This window comes from Pyrgilauda ruficollis, unplaced genomic scaffold (genome assembly GCF_017590135.1).
Source record: "Pyrgilauda ruficollis isolate IOZ18807 unplaced genomic scaffold, ASM1759013v1 scaffold27, whole genome shotgun sequence".
NCBI lineage: Eukaryota > Metazoa > Chordata > Aves > Passeriformes > Passeridae > Pyrgilauda > Pyrgilauda ruficollis.
This window is the reverse complement of record NW_024524044.1, coordinates 8,890,244-8,913,826: the sequence shown is the minus strand read 5'-3', so window position 1 is coordinate 8,913,826 and position 23,583 is coordinate 8,890,244. Positions and strand designations below refer to the sequence as shown.

General features: G+C 37.2%; 1 protein-coding gene across 1 annotated transcript in view; it reads right to left on the bottom strand.

Annotated features, from left to right (window-relative positions):
- Window positions 1–1,083: 1,083 nt before the first annotated feature.
- Window positions 1,084–23,583, bottom strand: part of IL17REL (interleukin 17 receptor E like) — a 44,215-nt gene continuing 21,715 nt past the window's right edge. The window contains exons 3-17 of the mRNA XM_041471522.1: window positions 21,394–21,543; window positions 20,539–20,648; window positions 19,033–19,147; window positions 17,344–17,388; window positions 16,349–16,488; window positions 15,967–16,038; window positions 13,639–13,693; window positions 12,797–12,960; window positions 10,453–10,500; window positions 9,734–9,791; window positions 9,265–9,410; window positions 6,673–6,732; window positions 5,569–5,626; window positions 2,989–3,043; window positions 1,084–2,011 (exon numbers count right to left, since the gene is read on the bottom strand). Of these exons, the coding sequence (XP_041327456.1) occupies window positions 1,984–2,011; window positions 2,989–3,043; window positions 5,569–5,626; window positions 6,673–6,732; window positions 9,265–9,410; window positions 9,734–9,791; window positions 10,453–10,500; window positions 12,797–12,960; window positions 13,639–13,693; window positions 15,967–16,038; window positions 16,349–16,488; window positions 17,344–17,388; window positions 19,033–19,147; window positions 20,539–20,648; window positions 21,394–21,543 (1,304 nt within the window). The 3' untranslated portion in view covers window positions 1,084–1,983. The remainder of the gene's footprint in view (window positions 2,012–2,988; window positions 3,044–5,568; window positions 5,627–6,672; window positions 6,733–9,264; window positions 9,411–9,733; window positions 9,792–10,452; window positions 10,501–12,796; window positions 12,961–13,638; window positions 13,694–15,966; window positions 16,039–16,348; window positions 16,489–17,343; window positions 17,389–19,032; window positions 19,148–20,538; window positions 20,649–21,393; window positions 21,544–23,583) is intronic.

Sequence of the window (23,583 nt, the reverse complement as noted above, 5' to 3'; positions counted from 1 at the left end):
AAAAGGACTCATACAGATCTGCTCTGGAGTCAGTCAGAAACGCTACCAGCAATTCTCTCACTACACAAACGCAAACAGGCAGACCTGAGCCAAAGTACAGAAATACTAATAAGGATTATTTGCAAACGTTTGCCAGAAGCAGGAATGTTGTAGTGGTGAGCATTTAGGTGGAGCAACCTAGGCTCCCTTTAAAACAATTATCCAAGCAAAATGAAATATGCCTGGAAACTACCTGTCTGTCCGCAGTGGCCATGGTGGGAGTCTAGGCTATTGTCTTTGGATAAGCACTTTACTCTCAGGTTAAGTGATAGCTGCTATGTCCCCTGTCCAAATTTTCCTGTAAAACAGGACCATGCTTGGTCATATTTTCTTTGGTATTTTCAGCACTGCAGCCAACAAGAGATGATGTACTGCAAGAGTCAGCTTCTATGCAGCTGAAACAGGACTTTCTCATTGAAAGCATAGAGCTTAGTACAGCTGTTGTTGCTTCAGGAAATCAGATGAGCTTGTTATTGGAGGTGGTGTTTTGCTTTAGCCTTAGATACACCTGTATCATTTTAATTAATTTTCAGTCTGAGGACATATTCGTAAAGTAGATCATAAGATATCATGGCAATAAAAATCACTCTGTACAAATCAACCTTTCCTGCAGAAAAGACTTTACTGGAGGAAAGTGAAGAGAGTAGTGTTATGATGCTCTCTCAGCTGGATGGCTGAGTGTCTTGTTCCTGGCTGCAGCCTGAAAGGCATTAGAGGAAAAGCAGATGTGTCTGGGTAGGTCACAAAGAAAGTAAGGAAATGCTCTAGGAATGCTGCCCTGCCACCTCTGCTTTTGGAGCTGCAGCACTGCTAGGAATGAGACTAGATCTAATAGATGTGCAGTCTAAACAATAAAGCTTTTATATCAAAGGAGTCAAGCGGAACTTGACCTCTCCAGGGCACCTCAAAAATTCTTGTGTTTCAGTGCAGTGGATATGTCTCTTACACCATACTGTGTAAATGTGTCAATGGATGTCTTGAAACAAAACAAAACAAACAATTTTAAAAACCCCACACATTGAGATGGAAAATATTTTTTATTGATCAGCTTCTTGTTCCTTTACTCCTCACACATATTCCTGATCTCACATTATCAATTCCACATGGTTTCAGGATATGCTATTAATCATCTTTTATTTTACTTTATTCCAATGTTACACAACAGGAAGCGTGTTTGACAGGACTATTCAGTGAAATAAAGGCCAAATATTTGTTAATCAGTACAGTGTGTAATATTATCCTGAACAATTGAGTATAAATATTGATATAATGGGGAAAAATATTTCCATTATTTCCATTAAACTGTTTCCTTCTAGACCAGATTTCCACAAGACAGTTTTAAATAGCTATCAAACCAAATACATGTAGCACCTCAGACAATAGGAAAATTATGTCCAAGGCAAACACAAATGCAAACACAGAAAGCAGTTGTTTAGATATACATAGAGAACATGGTCTGTCATGGTGAGATCATCAGAATGGCATGAGAAAATCAAGACAGGAAATTGCAAAGAAGAATAATGTATCAAAGCTGAGAAAACTTCCTCCATTACTCGTTTCTCAAAAATTTTTGCTTATGGTTTAAAAAAATAAAAGTTACCAACAAGAAAATCTGAAATACCTGTTCTATAGGTACACAAAGTACCATGAAAGTATTCACTTATAGCATGTTTTGTATAAAACACTACTTTAGATAGGAAATGTGGACCTGATTTTCTAGGTGATCTAAGACCCTTTTTTTAAAATACTGGGAAATAAGGAATACTAATCTGAATTTGTCATATTAGAGTAGGCTCAACTTGCTAAATTCTTCACTCATGAGAATAATCTCACAGTAATTAGAAACTGCTGTCGTGAGAGATGACCGCTAAATCCAGATTTGCAAGTTGCACCAAAATACAATGTTGAGAAGATACTGAGGACCTGGAAAACATGTTGTTAAATTCAGCGTAAGGACTCCACACTCTTCATCCTAGGAGATAAACAGAAGAGGAAAGAAGATTGTTATGAGATTATTTTCTCCAAAGTGTAAAAAAAGTTCATTGCTATATATTTGGTATAAAATAACAAACCTAACCATTTGTCTACAGCTTGTGTACTTGACTGTCACAGTTCAAACAGTCCTTATATAAAACAAATAAACAAAACCAGGATACTTTATTGTGAATGGTGTCTTCTGACAAGGGAAAAGCCAAAGACTGCCTCAAGGCAAGGATGGTAGCCCCTTCTCAACCACGTGATTTGCAGAGCTTTTGCAAGGCTGCATCTTTTCCCCATCCTTGAACAAACTTTTTCAGATCATCTCTATTTTCTCTGGAGTTCTAGGTAGCTCCCACTCTTCTAGGTTGGCTCTGAAATGTATCCTTAAAGGAAGAGAATTTTTAAGGGCTCATAAAACCAAATAATATCTCCATGGGCTGCATTATTTACTGATTTGTCTATAGCCCAGGAGAGGTGTTTTGTAAAGGACTGTGGCAATAAGAAGCAGCACTGGAACAGCTGAGCAGACATGTCTAATCAGTAAGAGCACAGAGGGATCTGATCTGCATGCAAAGGTCACTGAGAAAGCAGGGGACAGGGGCTAATAATGTGAATATCATGCACAGCACATCTGAGCTTGTTTCAGGGCTCTTGAAGGTTGTGTTGTTACTTTACAAACTTCTCACTTCCATTGGTAATTTGCCTCCCTTTCTCCTCACTTTGGCAGCAAGGCAGCTACCTCTGATTCCAGACTAAACTGCAAAGAGAAAGCAAGAGAAGAGAGAGCACAGAAGTCAGGAATGTCTTCAGTGGGAAAGGGAGAGTTAAGAACCTGATATTCCTTCTAGCTATATACAAAATTCATTCACATATTCCTTCTGTGCCTGTAACAAAGCCAGTGATATGGTTTCAAGGTTAAAAACTCCGTCCATTTCCAGAGATGCTTTAAACTGTAAATTAGATGGATACCTGTGTGTCATGGCTTTTGGTGGGTTTCCATCACTGTATGACTGACCATGAAAACCTGAGGGAACAAGTTCAAATATAGGTTGGCATTCTGTTTTCATTATGATTCACATATTTATTCTCAGAGTAACGGATATGGGTTATTGTTTCACACGAAATACATAAATTTCTTATTTTATAGGGAAAATAATGTCTCAAAATGCTTGGCTTTATTAAATAGAATCCAGAAAAGTGGTCAAAAGAAATAGAAAATTTGAAAGGAACATAAAGTATTGCCTCCAAGTCAATGCTATTAAATGCAAATTTAAAAAAAACCCACCACATTATTTTCCCATTTCCATCCTTTGCAGAGCAAACAAGACCAAGCCATTGTAATTCCCAAAGTACAGCTTTATAGAAAACATAGAAAAAAATAAATACAGCCTTACAGAAAAATGCTATCTATTGTAGAATAATAAATTATACATGCCAGAAAGCTCTTCTTAAAGCCTGGGTAAAGAGCAGCCTTCCTGATGGTTAGACTCAATGACTTTTTTGTAATAGACATTGTTATGACTTTAATCTTGTTTTTTAATAACATCATGAGTCTTCTGAACACACTGACAGTGCTTGATATCTTTAACAGTAGCACTTAACATGCACATTTCTATTTTACAAAGAAGTACACAGTAATATTTTCACTATTTCACTGTGCCATTACAAGATTATTTGTCATTTGCTTTGACATTTGTATAAACCCTATTGTCACAGATTACAGACAAATCTCAAGGTTAATATTACCTTCACTTTTACATGGATGGCTTTTCTTAATGTTTTTGGCCCAAACATAATAGGTCCCAGTGTAACAATTATCACCCTTGGTGACTCTTTTAAGAAACTTTCATCACATCCTGATTTTAAAAGGCTAGTGTTTAAGAAATACCTTTGTTATAGAAAATACACATTTAAGAATAAAAAAGCCCTTAGTAGTTTTGCTGTCACTGATACATTAAAAACCTTACACCTGAGAAACAGCTGGTGCCTTCCAATGAGTCATTAAGAACATTGGAATTATTGCAGTGAGACAGACCAACCCAGTTCAGTGTCCCACCTCTGACACTGACAGGGAGGTTTTGGGAACACTGGTCCACAGATAGAGATGGATTGATCTACCAACTAATGTAGATCACATTATCCCAAAACCATAAATTATGTCAAGATCCATGAAGAATGAGGTTAATGTACAACAAACACAGTGATCACACATTAAAGTTCTGACATTCTTGATAAGTGCACATTTTCTCCTTTTTTTTTCCTGAATCAAAAGGAAAGAAAAACCAAAAAACAACCAACAAAAACCCCACAGACAAACATACAAACAAAAGAGAAAACCAAACCAAACAAGCTTGTGAGCAAAAGTTCAGTATTGAAATCAAATATTGTGCACAAAAAATTCTTTAGTCAGCTTTTGATGTTCTGCTATTTTCATTTACTGCACAGACACCTTCTCTCCTACTATGAGGTGCAGGGAAATTCCAAGAGTGCCATCTCTAGAGCTTTTAATTATTTTACATACTTTTGTCATACTCTGCATTTTTTAAATGGAAAATATGAAAAATGAAAATGCATCCCCACTGTATGAACCACAACACTGGTTATTTAATTTATTCATCTTGAATGGGCTTGTTACAAGTTTGTCTGTGGAGAAGAAACCTGAACTTGCATTGTATGAACAATGACATAGGGAACTACATTCAGACTACAAATTCAAGCCCTCTTCTTTTTATTAACAGGCTTCCAAATCTAAAGCTCTAGTTAACTGACAGGTGTTTTTAGACAACAGGGAAAATCTGTCACAGGATTTACTGTATTTACTGTGGACTAGAAGGAGATGTTGGTTGGTTGGTTGGTTGGTTGTGTGAGTTTGGGGAAGTATTTTGGCAATGCTGGGATTGAGGCTTCTCTCAGCATGATTCCTTTTAGACTTTTTAGTTCTAAATTAGTCAATCCACTGCTGTACTGTTCACCATAAACCCCACAGCCTTATTTGCTCTGAACTCACTAATTTCTACGACACCTTACTTTCAGGGCTTGGAGGTTTTAGAATATTCTGGCTCCATAGTGTATCTGAGTGTATTTCAAATCATCATAATAATAACATCCAGAAGCAAACTCCTGTTTGCTGGGAGGTGGAGGGAAATGCTGCTGTCCCACTTGCAGGGGGGGAACTGACAGCAGGGCTGTGCTGCAACGGCAGCAGTGTGTGCCTCTTGCCAAGGTGTGTTTTTAGCTAGTTAGCTCACATACTGACGCCAGGGTAAATACAGGTGTGACACACAGAAACTGGCACAGGGTGGAAAATCCACCCAGGAAGCAGAGGCAGCAGCCAGCCACACAAGTTGCCCTCGCAGAGCTAATTAAAGCAGCTCATGAGGTACGAGTCCACTGTCTATAAAGGACTCAGCACATCTAGCTCTCATGCACACATCTACATTCAGTCAGGTGAATCCCACCTCAGTTTCCCAGTGAAAACACACTTCACCTGGAATGATCTCTTGTACAGAATCAAGACCCAACGCTTCTTTTTTTAACATGCCTACTTACCACAGAAGGTATCACAGATCTGCAGTGGAACTGAATAATCTACATCTGTTCTCCAGCCCTTTCAAAAGAAAGAATTAAGGCTTATTTCCCTTTCAGCAGAGCTGTTACTAAGCACTTGTGTTGACAAAATGAGAATTGCTTTATTAGTTTACTCAAGTGACTGCATTTTAAATCTGTTTTTAAATATACACAAACGGAAATTGTTGGTCTAGTGTATATTAAGTGAGTTGCAATCACTTTTAGGTCTCTAAATGATAAAGCTAATCACAATTTTTGTTGTTATTATTGTCTGACAGATAATGTCTAACTTACAAAATAAATAATTTATGCAGGAAATTATCAGTCTCCCCACCAAATTTCATTTCTTACTAGGGAAAGAACTACTACTCTCATTACTCACAAGGCTTTTGCCAATCTCACTTTCATCTTCCCTCTTTCTTCCCAGCAGCAGAAAGTGAAGCTGAGAAGGGCCTTCCAGGGCAGCTACTGGAGCCTCAGAGCTCCACTCTCACTTTCATTTCTTTCAGTGTCTGCTGAAAGCATTCACTTCAGAGAGGCATAAACCTATCAGCTTCATGCTCATTTTCTATCAACAAAATTTCTTCATGAAGTTCAGCTACAGAAATAGTGTGCAGAAATGTCAGGAATAATTTGCTCAGTTCTACTTTCCTGAGTGCTAATTCTAGGACACCATGCACTTGCTGTGCTGTTTACTATATGCCTCACCTTTTCTAGTCAAAGTCAATTTTTGAAAATTCATCTGTTATTTACTTGGATCTTTTGATAGCTTGGATTTATTTTTTTTTTTTTTTATGAAGGAACATATAAAGACAGGATTAGCAATATCCTGATCATATCCTTTTATCTGCCACTGACAAAGGAGCAAGGTCATGGAGAGCAACTTCTCAGTTAATTAATGTCATCTCAAAGAAAAGTGGTGGCAGCATACCAAGCTTTAAATAATGCTCTTTGCCAACTCGATTTGCACAGTAATCAGATTTAGCTGGGGGGAGAAAGCAGTGAGAGTACCTGCTGGTTTGCTTGGTGTTTTATGATTTATTAGTTTATTTTGTACAGGGTACCTGGCAAAAGCTAGACACATACCTGAATGCAAATTGTTGACCCACACATTTCCTGTGACATAGTGATTGAAACAGAATCTCCCTAATGAATAAAAAAAAAAGAAATCGAAAATCACTATTTTCCATACTCTGGAACAATGAAAACATACTGTGTCTCTCCAGTTCTTTGCTTTGGTTTCCAATAATGCTATGTGTTCTACTGTGTTAGAAAACAGTAGAACACATAGCATTATTGGAAACCAAAGAAAATTGTGTTAGAAAATTAATGGAAGGTTATTTATTTTCAGAGCTAACCCCAGATCTCAATGACCATAAGCAGCTGGTGTAATTTTGCCAATCACAGTGTGGCAGCACAGGAAGAGGGCTAATGTTACTGTATTTTATGGAGCACCACAAGGAGAACACTCTCCCCTCACTGTTTGCTTCCTCCCATCCCTGGTGTATGAGCTGAAGGAATGATCCTGTCTTTACAGTTCTGCTGGACTTCCCATCCCATTGTATGCAGAGAACAAGCTGAGCCTTAGGGTAAAATTGTCCTGAATGACTGGCTTGACATTAATATTTGATTGATTATGGTTTGTCCTCAAAATAATGTCTGTTACTCCACCAATAGCTATGCATCCTACACCACTCTCTTCAGGGGGCAAACTCCTAAAGTAATTTGGGGGAAATTAGGTGAATATATTCAAGCACGACTGAAGAGGAATTAGTGGTTCTACACTAATAAACATTGGTTTCTGGAAGCACAGAGTGAGGTCTTGATGAAAACTTTGTCTGTACTGCTCATGGTATTGAGACAGGAACCATACGTAATTTATGTGGGGTCCCATTCTGTCACAGTAGCAGAGGACATAACAGCTTTGTACCAAAGGGAAGAAAACAGCATTTTTAAATGCATCAGTGCCTTCATGAAATACACACTTCAATATCTAGCTGTGATTTATTGGTGCTCCACCATTACCCCTTTCACTTAGCTATTCACACAGGGAACCTTTAAAACCAGAAAATATAAACTCCAAGATTTCATGTGAAATAGACCAGCTGAAGGGAACCTTCCCTGAGTGGTGACAACTCTTCTACCATACAGATCTCCATCTCTGCCAGTAATACACCATTTTCCAGACAGCTTTTCCCATGAGGATAGTCTCTTGATATTACCACCAATGCCCTTTCTGGTTTGTGTTAATTAGGATAGCAGTTTTTTCCCAGGCCTTTTGCCATGATCTGGGATCTCCTAGAGGAACAGTTATTATCTTCCATTTATGCATGTCCTCAGATTGAGCTGAGTTGGAAAACTCAAAAAGAGGTTTTTTTTTTTTATCAGCTGTTCTGTTACATTCAGCACCAGAGGTGCAAAAACAATCTAAACTGATTCATTAGAAAACAAATTCAGCATTCAGGATCCAGCCCATTATGTTTAAGAAACGCTTGTTCATAACTGCCTGGTCATTAGCTAAGCCCTGGTATGTGCACTCTTCTCACTAGAAGAATCACAAGAACCTTAAAAAGGCACAGTTGCATTCTGCATAGTGACAAAGCTGAAATATACCTTACAGAGAGGACAGATGTAAGAGCTATGCTTGTGTGTCCTAAAGCACATCCCCCTACAGTGGAGTGAAGTCAACACGCATAGCCAGGAGTAACAATTCAAATCACAATATCTAGATTTCTCAAATTTCTCAAAATTCATCATATGCCATCTCAAGTAGCTGGTCAGTGAAGCAGACAGCTGGAACACATATGTAGCAGTGGACCTGAGAGTACTGAGGAGCTGGCTGCTGAACCAGATGGATGTCTTTCAGCATGGTGGTCCTAGTAGCTACTGGGATCTATCCTGCTAATATCCTCCTGTTTGAAAAATAATACTATGGCCTCTCTTTTGCTCTTTGACCTCACTTTCCAGATGTGTCTCTCAGCAGATCACAGTTTGGGCCAACAAGGTAACTGATAGGCAGGGTCAAAGGGCAAACCACAGTGCTGCACTGAAAGTGTCTGGGACATAGACGAAGTTGCAAGAGAGGAATGAGGCTCTCATGACCAGCTGCTGCCTGAAACTGAAATCTGACCCTCCCATAATGCTTCCCCAGTCTGTCCCCATTTTGTTGGATGAAGCAGTTGTGTAGCCACAAAATCAGCTGGCTCAAAAAGATAATTTGGCTGAAAACAAACCCTTTTTGCATGTTGAGTTTGTATTGGCAGCTGTGACATTTAGAGTTCATCAGGAAGTGACGCCTCAAGTCTTACATTTGATAATGTGTGATTTGCCAGGTCAGCTATATCAGTGACCCATATATGAAATATTAACAGTAACATTTGCTGTATACATAATACAAACACCACACTACAAAAAATGGCATTAAAAGAATATTAAAGTTTCACTCAATAGTCACATCATTTGATGTGACTCATTTGACTTCAGGATCTTTATTTATTTCTTGTTTCAGTGTGAGATCAGATTTAGAACTACATGCTTTTAAAATGTTCCAGTAATTGTTCCAATATGTACGTGGTTTATTAATGGATTCAAGCTGCAGAACAATATATGGAATAATAAATGAATGAAGTTAGGTATGTTTAAAAGCCTTACAATGTTTAAGAAATAATATATACAAACCACAGAGACTGAATGGTGCATCCCAAGAGATTCACATGAAGCCATCTGCGTCCTGTTACACACAAGCACTGAGAACTGTGCCTTGGTTCGGGATGAGAAGAAAACTTGTATTTGTTGTGCAGCTGTAGCAATCCTCATTTTCCAGGCTGATATTAGGGGAAAATACCTATTTTTAGATCTACAAGGACCATATTCTAAAATGTATGCCTAAAATAAAAGCTTTTTGTATTTTTAAGTGTTATCAAATGATATGCAAGTAATTATTTTGATTCCTATAAATTACTTTTTATACTGATGAACACTAGATCTCTACTGAGGATACACAGAAGTAACAAGCTGTCAAATCTCTTTGACTTAGTTTACAATTTACAGTGTTGTGAACACTTCTCACTTAGGAGACAGCTCATATCGAGTGATTTAAATATTTTCCACAATATAATGTTATTCAATTTTTAAAATATGTATTTACCTGGAAATTCTCCATGAGCAAATGGGCATTTAATCCAAGATCCTCGTTTGGTTGTAAACTGAAAGCAGAGAAATCTGTTATGAAAACCAGATTTTCCATTTCAATCTGTGGCAAAATATTCAACTAGTGATGATCAGGGCATTCCAGAAAGTTAGAGAGTTGCAGAAGATTAATTCACAGCTTTCCTCCTTTATGGTATCTTCCAACATTTGACTTAAATTAGATCCCCTAATTCTTCAGGTATTTATAATCATGCATATTTTACAGAAATATCTGGTCCCACTGACTTAAAAGTAATCTAAAAGAAAACAATAATATGCCTGTATTGGCCTTATTTGGCTCTTTTTTTTTCAACTAGAATAATAAGAGATTCTCCATTAAATGTACTGTGTTGATCATTTTATTTTCAGATATTTACTATTATAAATTTTCTACGTTAAGTTTAGCACATTCTTCGGAATTTGCATTGACCAAAAACATTTTTTTCCTGCTTTTCTTAAACAGACAAAAAGGAACAATCTGACCTGTGTCCTATCTATCATTGCTGTTGCACTTCAAAACAATCACCTTCTAATCTAATCCTTCACTTTTCCTTCATTCTCAATTCCCATTTATCAGAGCTATGAAACAAAAATATTGATCATAAAGAACATCAGCAGCTGATTTATTTTAGAGACAGAAGGGCAGTTAATATGTGTTTTACAAAGAAATTCTTTTACCTTCATGCAAAGTCTTGGGTGAGTGTCCACACGAGAATATTTAACCTGCTGGAAGACAGAGCACTCAGATTAGCTAGTTTTATTAACTAGTTTCATAAAATCAACTGCTGAAATTGTCATGGCTTGATTACTGTGAAGGCAACTGGTTTGTTTAATTCATAAACATCCCAGGAAGTTAATCACATAAAATGGTTAGAAACAACTGCTGCTTTGGATTACTGAATAGTTTGCTTCTTTTCATCTGCAATAAGTAGCATTTTTTATGGTCAGACTCACCCATTAGAGCTAAATTAATTGATTCTATGGTGGCTTCTGCAAAATTCTGATTACAAAGTCAACTTGTTTCAACCCCTTATTTGCCACTCATGAACAACTCAGCAGAACACTTAAACACACATCCAGAAGTATTCCACCATCAGTTGAGAAATCTTTGAATTTTCCATACCCATATTTCAGAACAGTGAAACGTAGGCTGAATTTTAGAAACCCATTTAAGCAATCTACAAAGTGTTGTTTTTTTGAATAACAGTTTTTTACCCACCAAGGGCTTCACCACAAAGAGCCTTGTTTTATATAAACAATATTAGAGGTGTCTTATATAAACAATAGCTACACATATTGCTATACACATGCTCCTACTTAAATAAACCCTGTTGCTCAAGTGACTGAGCACCCTACACAGCCAAATATTTCCTTCCTGTAACTGCTTTTGAGAACATAACAACAGTGTCCCAGGAGATGGTTCTGTAGGAGTCTGCTCAGACCTGGGGACAGCTTTGTCATGGACAGAGAAAGGCCCAGCCTCAGTAAAGAGGAGTGATTTAGCTTTTGTGCCTAAGTCAGAACATGTGCATAGCACCAGAGTGTGACCTTGTCTGGATTTGCCGAGCAGCTGGCCCTGTCTGAGGAATCTGCAGTAGTTTCCAGCATACTACCAAGATGGTTTTCAGGGTTACAGTACAACAAATGAACCAAATTCAATATCAAACTTGTCAGAATCAATGAGGAGAAAGAAAAAAAAAAAAAAGAGAATCCATTCTATCCATGAATGTTGATGATCATTGTGGGTCCCTTCCAGCTCAAGATACTCTATGGTTCTATGATTAATATTAATGTTCAGTCATTAAATGCAATCAGTAAATACAAAAAAAACACTCGTACTCTGTAATAAGTTTGGTTTCTGTTCTGGTGACAGATACAACCATTACCAGCCAGACCCCATTTTAGTCTTATTTTGGATTTTTTCCCCTTTTCTATCCTGCAAGCAATGAATTGTACTTGTTGCCAGCAGATGAATAATCCCACAGGGATCACTCACATCTAGAATTAAATTAATCTGTTTTTTCAAGATCAAAGCTTTGTTGGAACTCATAAATGATGAATCTGAACAATCACTAAAGGCTTGGCCAGGAGCTTCTAATCACAAAAGCATTCGACAGTCTTGAGTCGGCCCCACCCCCTCCCCAATCGTGTCATCAGAATAATAATATTAATCCAAAAGTTTCAGAATTAATCTCTTGTGTTGCCTTTTCTATTGTTACTTTAAGTTTACTGCCTTCTCTCCACAATCAGGCGAACCTGAAACTTACTTTTCATGATAAAATGAATTCTAATGAACCTCAAAAAGCCAGAGCATTCAGTATCGTCAGATGTCAGATTGAAGTGTTAAGCCATTCAAGACATATACATTGGAAAACCTTTCTCAACTTGAGAAAATAAGTGCTGGAAGAATGAAGGGACACAATATTTCAGCACCCACAATTTCGAGACAATGGACCAGGTTGAGGAAGGCACTTCAGGAAGATCTTAATTACAAAACAATTGTGCCCTACTAGAGTACTGTTATGTCTCCAGAAATATGTAAAGAGATTTAGCTTCATCTAGTTTACATTTCTGGTGTCTAAATGTTAAATATCTAAATCTGATCTAATCACAAGAGACTCTTGTGGCAGTAAAAAGAAGGTGGTACCATCAGAGAGAAATCCCTCCAACCTACTATGCCTATCTACAGATGAGAAGAGTTGTCCTCACAGTGTGTCTGTCCCCTTACTTTTAAGGGAATCTATAAATAAAAAGCAGATCCTATTTACCCCAAAGAATATAGCAAACATTACTAGCTGCCCAGTCATCTCCACTTTTTATTTCTTTATAATGAGTCAGTGACTATTTTGAATAACTCATGTGATTAGTGTGCAAGGACAGACTGTGATTATGAATAGTTCTAAGTATCAGAGAAGAAGAGAGGAATTTGCAACTGCTCTTTTTCCAAAGTCTAGCTCTTCACATTATGCCTTTGGTGGTGCCTTTCAATCTCTCAGTCTGAATTAATCCACACAGCTCTTACTTTCTCAGAAGAATTTTTGAAAGATTTTTCTATATCTTCACAATGGTCATTCGACTTGGTGAACCTGCATAGGTTAACCATGACAAGGACAGGACAGGCTGGCTCCCAGGCAAGGGTTTGTGTTGATGGGTTATAAACAATATTGTCCCATAGCACCTGTGTATCTGTGCACAAAGAGAGAGGGAAAACATTATTCAAAATATCCAGACAGGGATCAACACAGTTAATAAGTCTGGTATCTCTACATGTGCTTTAAACCAAAATCTTGGACTTAACACAATAAAACACTTTTTAGGCCACACTTTTTTATATTTGTCTGGTAAAAAAATTACTTTCATATGTGTGCAAATAAGACAATTTCTTTTTCCTTTTTTCTGTTTGTTTCTGAGCTGTCATCTCAGACCAATTTCTGATATTGCTGGAATATTTGAGTGAATAATTTCCTGTTAAACATAGAACTTATATAGAGTTAACTGTCTCCCTTTTCAACTCCTTGCTCCCTCTTTTAAGTTGGGTATTGGACACCCTCAAATGTCTCCCTGAAGCCCTCTTATCACACCATTTCTAATCTGGTCTTTTATTCTTTCTGCTCAGTTTGCATGTCACTTAAGAAAATGTGGGAAATTACTGGAAAGTTACTTAGTGTTTTTGTTGGCATAAACTTGGTGAACTATTTGGTCTGAAAGTAAGTTATTTCATCTACCCACAGTAAAACAAACCAATATGATTATTTCCTTGAAGTTTTGCAATACATGATTTTCAATGCAGATTAATTTAAACTGTGACATACTAATGGATCTGCTGAAAGTCACTCCTTTAAAGAGTAAGCACGCAGTACTTGCCATTTTCAAAGGGGCAAAGTTGTATCCTCCTAGCATCTGGAAGTGCCAGCCAGCCCTACAACCAAACAGTGGACATCGGTTAGAGGTTGTCAGACACGTGTTTTTAACATTTCTGGTAGAATGTGACAGAATTTTTTCCACCAAAGATAAGGACGCTATGTTTGTTAGAAAGCTTTGAGAGTAATTTTTTTTAAAGAAGTTTTGCACTATTTTTTCATTTTGTTGTTCATCAGTAGGGGCATTGAACTAATGTGATCCTTCTAACACTATATTTCTACTATTTCTAAGTCATATATTTGGTTCAATTTCATTTAGAAAATCTTCCAATTTGATTTTTATTAAGTTTCTTACAGTGTCATTACTTTCTAGGGAAAACAAAACATTCAGTAATCATAATATAAGATCTTCTGGCCTGGGCAATGGTAAAGGATGCATCCTTAAAATCTGAAGACTAACACTTAACCCAATCTTCAAGTATACGTGCATGGCTGCTGCTATGCCCTATTTATTTAGATCTATGTGCAAATGTTTCTCTTATTTGGAGTTCCCATCTGTTTGCTTAGCAATCCTATTGCAGAATTTTCTGTGTATGCACTGAGAGAAATGAAATTTTTCTAGTGACCTCATATTTTCAGAGTGGAATGAAAAAATTCCCTAGGCTTTGACAAGACTTTGTGGTTCATCTTGCCTATTTAGGTATGTGATTTTAGGTCCCACAATGTACACATCTAAGTGTCACTAAAGTGCCCAAATTACTATCACAGTAGCCTCATGAAGACCTAGCCATTGCAGCCAGTGGAATCTACAGTGCAGTCCAGCACATCCCAAAAGGACAGGCCATCTACCTTTGGTCAGTTGACCAACTGACTGCATTAATTAGATCTCCATTGACTTTAAGAGTTTGTTCACCTAATTCAAATGTAGATATCTATATTTGGTTATCTACATTTAGATATCTTAATCTGCAAGGTAAATCCAACCCCAAAATTCAGTGAGAAAACTAGGTTCACATAGCATCTTTCTGTGTTATCAGGATAATTTTAAACTTGTTTGGGATCTTTTATTCCTTGTGTGAAAGACATTCCAAAATCTCACTTCTCAGGTTTTCATAGAAATCTGTAACTATCCTGAATATATATCCTGAAATCTATAACTGTCCTGATAAACTTCATGGAATGAAGTTTATCCACCTTCATTCTCATTGCAAGAATGGCTTTTGTTTAAAACATATCTTATTTTTCCTTATAAGTGACCCTTCTGGTCTGTATTTGCACAGCAAACATAATTTCTCTTTGCATGTGTTTTACCAGGCTAATGGAAAGATGGCATTTGAATCTCCTTTGTAAAACAGCCTCTGCATTCCCCAACCACTGCAGATTTTTTATGTGCATTTTCCTTTTCAATTAATCTTTCTTGAATATGGATACAAGAATTTCTTACAGTATTTCAAGGAAGGCCTTGCCCATACTTTCCTGTTAGCTTGGAATAATCTAACTCACTAGACTTTTGTTCATGTTTACATGTAGACATCATGGAAGCCAGCTAGTTAATCACCCTGTGATCAACTATTTCACCCAGATCTTTTTTCTTCCACTGTTATTTCTAAATGAGGACTCACATCTTACAGCAAGAATTCTTTTTGTCAGAGCAAATGCATGAACTTGCACTTCACACTTTACACTTCATCAGCCTTCAATTATGCCACATATGAAGATCTCTAGTCTCTTCCAATCACCCTGACCCTCTTCCATTTTGATTATAGGGCCCCACTGTATTCCAGCAAATCCCATTATACATTCCTGCATTTTGTCCCCATGTCATTGATGGAAACATTTATATGAGAATGACTCTAAGTGTCATCCTTAAATAACCTCCCTACCAGCACAGGCCCATCCAACAGGAGTTGCTGAGTTAGCCCTGCAGCCAGGTATTATCTACCACTCAAATCTTGCTCTCGCTCTCAGTTTCCTCAATTCCTGTTTTAGTTTCTCATGCAATACTATATCAAATGCTGCTGACATTCAGTCTGATTATGTCTTCTGTCTTTTCATTGTCTATTAAAAATCAGTCAAAATAATATTACACAACATATTCCATGAATTATCGTAAATTTTATCCCATTTTCTTCTGATTGCCATGTTTTAAATAGCATTTCCTAAAAAATCTCTTCCTTACATTTATGTGATTCTAAGGTCAAAAAAAGCCTTAGTCAAAAACGTGGGTCTGGAGCCTTTTTCTTCAGGTTTTTCCTCCTTTCTTAGCACAAATGCCTGATAAAATTTATTTTAACAGAAACGCAAATAAATACCAAATTCCAGACTGTATTACCTCAATGCAAAGACAAGGGAGTAGCTGAGAATATTTCAGAGAAACTGATTTAAAAGATTCCTTTCCTTTTATCTGAAATGAAAAAGATGGTCATAAATCCAGGACAGTAAATTACTTTTAATAAAGCTAAATTATAGATATAGATATAGATGATATAGATGAATATAGACAGATGATATAGATAGATATAGATATAGATGATATAGACAAATATAGACAGAGATTATATAGATAGATACAGATATAGATTATGTATCTGATACAGATGATATAGCTATAGACATAGACATAGATGGCATTTCCTGTAACTATAACCTCAATGAGCATTGCCACCTGCAAGGCACCCTCCCCAGTTCCCCAAAGCACCGTGAGTTTAACTCACCACAGCAAATGCCCCAGCATCTTCACAGGCAAACCATTTATGGCACAGGCGAACGTAATAATCTTGATCTCGGGGAAAGTTGGATACATTCACTGTTACAATTTTCTTTGCCCTGTCCAAATTATAGTCTAACTTTCCAGCTGGAAAAAGAATAAAATCAAGCATGAAATTATTACTGTTTCTTTATAACTTTATTATTTCCATTTTATCTATTTATAAAAGGTACAGAATATATTTCATAATTTGATGGAGATGAAACTCAACATCTATAGAATCTTACTTAGAATATTTGAAATTATTATTACTTTATACCCTAATAGTCCTCTTTTTTTTATGAGACATACTTTTCATTCAACAGTATTTAGCTTAGCACTTGTAATACTGAGAGTCCAAGACACTTGCCAATTCTACCTCAACCTTAGTACTTGGAATCTTATGTAGTTTATGTACAAATATTTGAAATATACATATTAATACTTCTATAAGGGCTGATTATCCCAAGACTGTAATTTTCTTACATAGAGAATGTAAGAATATGCAGCTATGATAGACAAGTGTAATATGTGGAAGGAATATTTTTTTATACATATATTCACAAGTATGCCAGAAGCAGTATAGCAGTTTGGCAAATCAATTTCAATCTATTTATGAGGTCTGTCAATAAGACAAAACATAAAACCAGCAATCCAAAGTGCACTAAAAGAACACAAATCTATGTCCAAAAGCTTAGATATCAAATAGAATATCAAAACCTTTACCTCCCATGTAGCATTTACAATAGAAATATACTTCCAGAACATTACCAAGTACCATTTCAATAGAAATACCTAGAAATACATTTCCAGAACATTACCTATCAACTACATGGTAATTATAAGTAGTGGTAGTTGGAAATCATAATTTTTTCTCCCTGCTCACTTAAGTATGAAAACATGTCATTGTATAGGTCACCAGAAATATCTCACAGCTCTAAGTTGCATAGAAGATCAGCTCACCCAAACAAGCTGGAATATATTTTCCCACATCACTGTTTCTGCAATCTGCAAGGTAGAAGGCAGAGTCTGTTTCAGTGCTGCTTTATTCACATAACTGTGTAAACAAACTGTCAAATTATCCCATAGATTCCCAACAGGAAACCTCTCTCATCCCTCTTTTTAAGGGCAGGCTTGCATACATTTTTAGATAAACAGCAAAAAAGATAAGTACTCTTCCCACACACAGGGATTATATGACAATATGCCTTAAGGACCTCTCTCCCCTGTCTGGGGTTTCTACTGGGGAACCTCATCAGCAGTTGAGGCTGCAGCTGAGGATATAGCACCACACCTCTTTACCTAGAATGCAACAATAATTTGAGTAATAATATTAATTTTTTGTTACTTTTTCCTCGAAAAACAACTCCTGTTGTTTACCAGGCTCATTTCTCTGTTATCAATAATTCTGGTTTTTTGCTATTCTGACTCCAGCCTTAGAAAGAAACACCCTCCCTAGCCCCTAGGGAGCTTACCAGAATTAGAAGCCGGGCAGCACTTTCAGAATATCTGGTATTTTTATCTCCACAACTTAACTCTTAAGAACATTAAAACAACTTTTCATGTGTTGCTTTACCTCCTTACATAACACAGTATTGGAGCAGCACATTACTCCAATTTCCCCAAAGTACTTCTTTTCCACCAAGAAGTATTTCCTATTTTCATTTGTTCACTCACCACTGTGTCTTAAAACTGGGCTTCATGAAACCTTGTTTCCTCCCCTCTTTGTTCACAAAGTACTTATATACAACAATAGTCAAGCAGACTGATAAGAAAATTAAAAGCTTTTTAAGCACAAAAAGGCCTTACTTGTACCCAAGTGTCAAAACCATACAGCAGGGATGACACTGTACCAAGGGGCAAGGACAAGAACCACCCACCCATGGGCTCTGGAGATAGGAAGGCAGGACAATCCCAGCCTGGGATTGAACAAGGGGTCTCAAGTAATTTTTTGCTTTTTCCTTCTCTGGCCACACTGTATCTTGGTTGGACCACAGTGCTGAATCTATTTTTGTATGCACATGGCATAATTTCTAAAAAATTCGTGGGCACTTCACCCCAAAAACATAGAAAAATGCTACCTAATCTTTTCCTGTTACATGTAAACAGGCCATAGAACACCTAGTTAACGAAAGTAAAAATAAATTTCTTATTAAGCTTTCTTATTAAGCTTTCCTCAGCTTCTGAAGCCACCCCTGGGCCACCCATGCAGAGAAGCAGAAGGTCTATCTGAGGCACAGAGAGCAGGCAGGGCTGAACCTGCAGGCACAGAAAGAGCACGTGCCAATCACGAGAAGGGCGACAGGGACAAATGCATAGTGTAAATTCAGTTTTCCACATACCTTTAGACATAAACTCTTGGTTTTGTATCAAGTCGAGACCTTTGCTTGCTAACAAAAAAAGTCACTGAAATGTAAACTAAGAGTGGTCCTGGCATACATGATCTACCATCAGTTAGGTCAGTGTGTCAGGCCATATCCCAGAATGTGATTTGGATGTGCTTTTGCCTTTCAGGGTTTTGGTTGGTTGGTTGGTTTGGGTTTTATGGTTTTTTTTTTTTTGGTTTTTTGTTTTGTTTTTTTGTTTTGTTTTGTTTTGTTTTTATTTTACAAGATATTTCTTAGGAAGCATCTGATTTAAGATGTTTCCTACCTTCAACATAGTATTGCTGACTCAGCTTGACCTCACAGTAATATGGTACAGTTTTCATGGTCACATAGATGTGTTGTGCTACATGGACTTCAATGCAATTGAACTGTACCTGTACCTGTTTAAAACATTGATAAAATTGAGTTCACGCATGACTTCCAGATACAGAAAAATCTTTGGTTAAGATATTTAAGAAAGAAATATTCTTTGTTCAAGTATATTTAATTTAAAATCAGCATTAAGCAGTGAATAAGGTTACGAACAGGAATGTAAAAGAAGCAGATATGACTTAACAAAAGGATTTCAAAGAGTATCATTATTTCTAATCCAGGATGTTGCTACCTTCACTTTTAGAAATCCAGATAACTACAAGATATCAAATAATCCTAAAAGCATAAAAAAGTCAAAAGCCCTAGTCTATACCCATTTTACAAGCACAAACATTTGCAGAATGGAAAACAAGTCTGTTTAAATATTTAATGGTAACTTCAGAAAATATATTAATTACAATAACAGTTTATGAGACAGAAAGTAATTTAAAAAACAAAAGTTGAGGTCAAGTTGTAGCAGGTCATTCCCTCACTGCTATCAGATAACTATTAAATTCCTTGTAGGTTTTCATGCTGGATAGTCTCCAATTTGGTAAAAGGCATTTGGAGGGTACAAGATGTCTTATGTCACCATTTTTGTCACTGAACTGAAACTAGAAAAATTTCAGTAAATATGTTTGTTGATTCTTGCCTATAAACTTGCCTTACTCTAAAAGCTGCTGGTTGCTGAGTGGTGGCCCTGCATTGCCAAGGGGATGGATGTTCCATCATCAAGACACACCAAGTGCAAATTGCAGCTGCAGTTCGGGAGAACTTTGCTCCACATGTGCAATCAGTGTAACATTGTACAGAGCACATGAAGCAACACATTGTGTACAGGATTAGTAACCCTTATCCACCAGTAACTGCAAAAATCCATGCCTTTCAAACAGTTGGTCAAGGGTGGTTCTTTTTTTCCTCAGCTGCAAATTTTAGCAACAAATACTTCCCCTGAACAGATACTGCCCCTTAAAAGGGCTTAGGACAGATGAGCACAAGTGCTCAGGCCCCTGTCTGTCTTCTAGATGTGTAAACTCCACTGACATGGTTTGACTGAAGTAATATGCACTTAAAATCTCTGTAGCATTGCTCTTACTAGACACTGGAGTCAGAAAAGCTTCCACACAATTTGAAGGGCACAAAAAGAAAGCTAGCAAGACTGGTATGAAAATTAGACTCTGCAGAGACAGCTTCATTTGTCAAAAGGTAAGCAGAAGTACAAAGATGGTGGAAAATTGAATTTATATGTTGTAAAGGGGAATTTTGTTGTGGAGTTTCATTTGGCTGTGCTGAAGCGTATGTTTCATTGTAGTTTTCCACAAAGTCAATAAGAAAATAATAAGAGAGATGCAAAATATTTTTTTCCAAAGTCTTGTAAACGTTTAAATGAAAAATTACTCCCCCCAAAAAAGGAGTTTACCTTCTTTCCATTAAGCATCTTGCTTTTTTTCCTAGTGAATCTCACATTTATACATTGAGATTGCTGTGTGTCCAGTGAAAAAGAACATATTTCCAGCCCACGGACATTCTCTGAAATTAGTTAGGAACAGATTGCAAAAATATAATTTAAGCATCTTTAAGAAGATCAAAAACATAGATTAAAATGCACCATATCATAAGCTTTCCTTCTAAGTGAAAGGCATATGTATCTCTGTCTAAAAAGAGACATTATATATAACTCACACATAGGAGTAGGAACAAGGATTTAATACAAATTGCTATAAATGAAGCTTTAATTACCAAATTTATAAATAAACCTATTAACTCTGAGTGAAGCAACTAAGAATTATCTGTATGGTAACATATGAAGCACATGAATGGCAAGGTGTTAGTAAAAATAGGCTATGCACAGGAAGTTCATGTACTTTCATTTTCTTGTAGTGCAGAACTGTGACTTCAGATGAATAATCTGTTTCTCCTTCTGTAGAGGCAGTCACTCATGTCCAGATTGTCAGAGCAGACAGAATTAGTGTGTGTGCCTGCATGGATGGCAGAGCAAGAAAGAAAAGGGCAGCTGTGTGCTTGGGGCACTGGCAGAGGACAAGTTAGATATGTTATGTTGGAAGGCAGATTTCATTATCTCAGTTCTCATTCACTTGAGAAGGGTCACAACTTCATCCTGTTTTGTAGCAAAATGCTTTCACAAAAATATATTTCTGAGAACATGACATGAAAACAGCTTGGTCCCAAATATTACAATACGGAACAAATTTTGGCTGAATGGCCATAAACAGAAAGTGAACAGAAAGGGCTCAGTAGCAAAGCTGATTCCTACCATCCAGACTCAGTGTTCCTTTAATGTTTAAATGAAGAGAGCATGGGCTTCCTTGGACACATTTCATCACTGTTGAGATCTTCATGCTTTTCAGTACCATAGAAGACAAAGATGCAGGAACATCATGGCAGAAGCTGTTAAAAATGCCACCTGCAAATGCAAACATAAGGGCAGAAAAAACTCATTGCACACAGGATGTCTGGGGGAGAGCAAGCACCACAGGGGAAGTTCCTGCTCTCCTGAAATCAGTAAGAAAGTGACCAGCAAAGCCAGTACTTTACCTGAAATTTTCACACAACAAACATGGCTAATTAGGGGGCTGGGATAAATTTCTAGGCTTAGGGAAATGTTAACCCACAAGAGGAAGCAATCACACTTCTAAAAACTAAGGTTAGCAGAACACACCTCGACTAATGCTGGTTCTAATTAATTAGATCTGCTCGATCATGACTAAACTAATAGTTTATATAAACTTTTTTCAAAATCATTACCTGTATATGTGAGCACTCTCATAATAGTACTTTAATTTTAGGACTTTCTGATGGTTTCCATTGCTGTTAAAATTTCACTTTCACACAAGAGGGCACCATTGCATTCCTAGTCATGGAAGAGTACCTTACACCTACAGGATTTCCTTCTGCTTTAGACCAGAACAACAAGAGCAGAATAAATATTATCCAGGCCTTCTTCAAGGCACAGAACACAGTAATCCATAGGCCAATCCACAGAACACAGCTACTACGTCTTCTTCTATTTCCCTGTGTAAATTTAGTCATTCCAAAGCCATAGGAAATGGGTTTGCAGAGCTAAAACTGTAGGCTAGGAAAAAAGGAAAAAATAGTCTTAAGGCCCCAAATCTCATCAGTTAGCATATTTCATCTCTTTCTACTTCTCAGTCTGCCCTACACAGAAATCAGGTATTTATTTATGAATTTATATTGGTGCAGTGGATTTAATCCCCAATGCATTCTTTAGGCTTCTCTACTTCACATCCATTGTTTATTGTCCCAGAAACTAGTAATTCAAGAGAGACTATCAGAACAGATAACCAGGTTTTGTCCCTTGGCTTTGTGGTATGCAATGCAGCACAGCTCTTTTTAGCTGTAACTACTATTTCTTTGAAATATTTCCTAGCCTTCTCTCTATTCATAGACAGAGTGAAAGTTAAAAACCACCCAAGTAAAAAAAAAATGTATTGTATTGACCAATACTTTGTCCTTCCCCCAGTGAGAGGCTAGAACAAAAACAAAACAAAACAAACAAAAAAGAATTGATTCATATAGTTCAGCTGTTCAAAATGCTCCTAGAAGGAGTTCAACAAGTATGGCAAAAGATATGGAAGTATGAAACAGACGTGCCACAACACTGTGCTTGCCATAAAATTCAGGATAGCACTCTTAATGGAATCATCAGGAAAGGGCACATCAATGTCAAGCCAAGAACTGTTGTCACGTGTGGATGCTCATTGACTCACATGGAAGACACATCCACAGATCTCAGGGAGGAAAGCTATGGTGAAGAAGGAAAGACAAAGCTTATCCTTACCTATCCTTCCAACCCTTCCAGTGAAGGAAAGTGCTCAAAGACTGAAAGTGTATTAACCTGAACAGGACTTCTTCCTATCCTATGAGATCCTCATTTTCCCAGTGTCCAGTTGCAGCTGAAGGCCATTGTCAAAGATCAGATACTGATACTGCAGGATGTGAAGACAGACTGACATAAATGTGTCACCTTCACTTAAATCTGTTAAATCTGTTAGGCCTTAAGTGCCCTCACACCTGGTATCAGAAGAAGTAAGTCCTGTGTGATACATATCACATACACAGACTCAGAAGAGACAAACCCTTCACACCCAAATCTCCACTCTGTTAGCCTGGTTTTGTGCCACTGAGCTTATTTTGGAGGCAACAGGACATGCTGATATGAACCAAGTGGAAAAGCATGGGAAAACACGGACACTTTACCTCAATTGACAGTAGGTCAACTCTGAATTATCCAAAGAAATACTGACAAGCAAAGACAATTTATGCAAACTAATGAAAAAAAACATGGATCACTCAAAATACATAAGGCTTTAAGAGCAGTTGGACTACCTTGACTTTTGAAGAATTTATAAACATTTCCACAGAGATTAGACAGCCCTCAGTACAGTGCACAGCAGCTGGATATGAACATTGTATTCCATGTTCC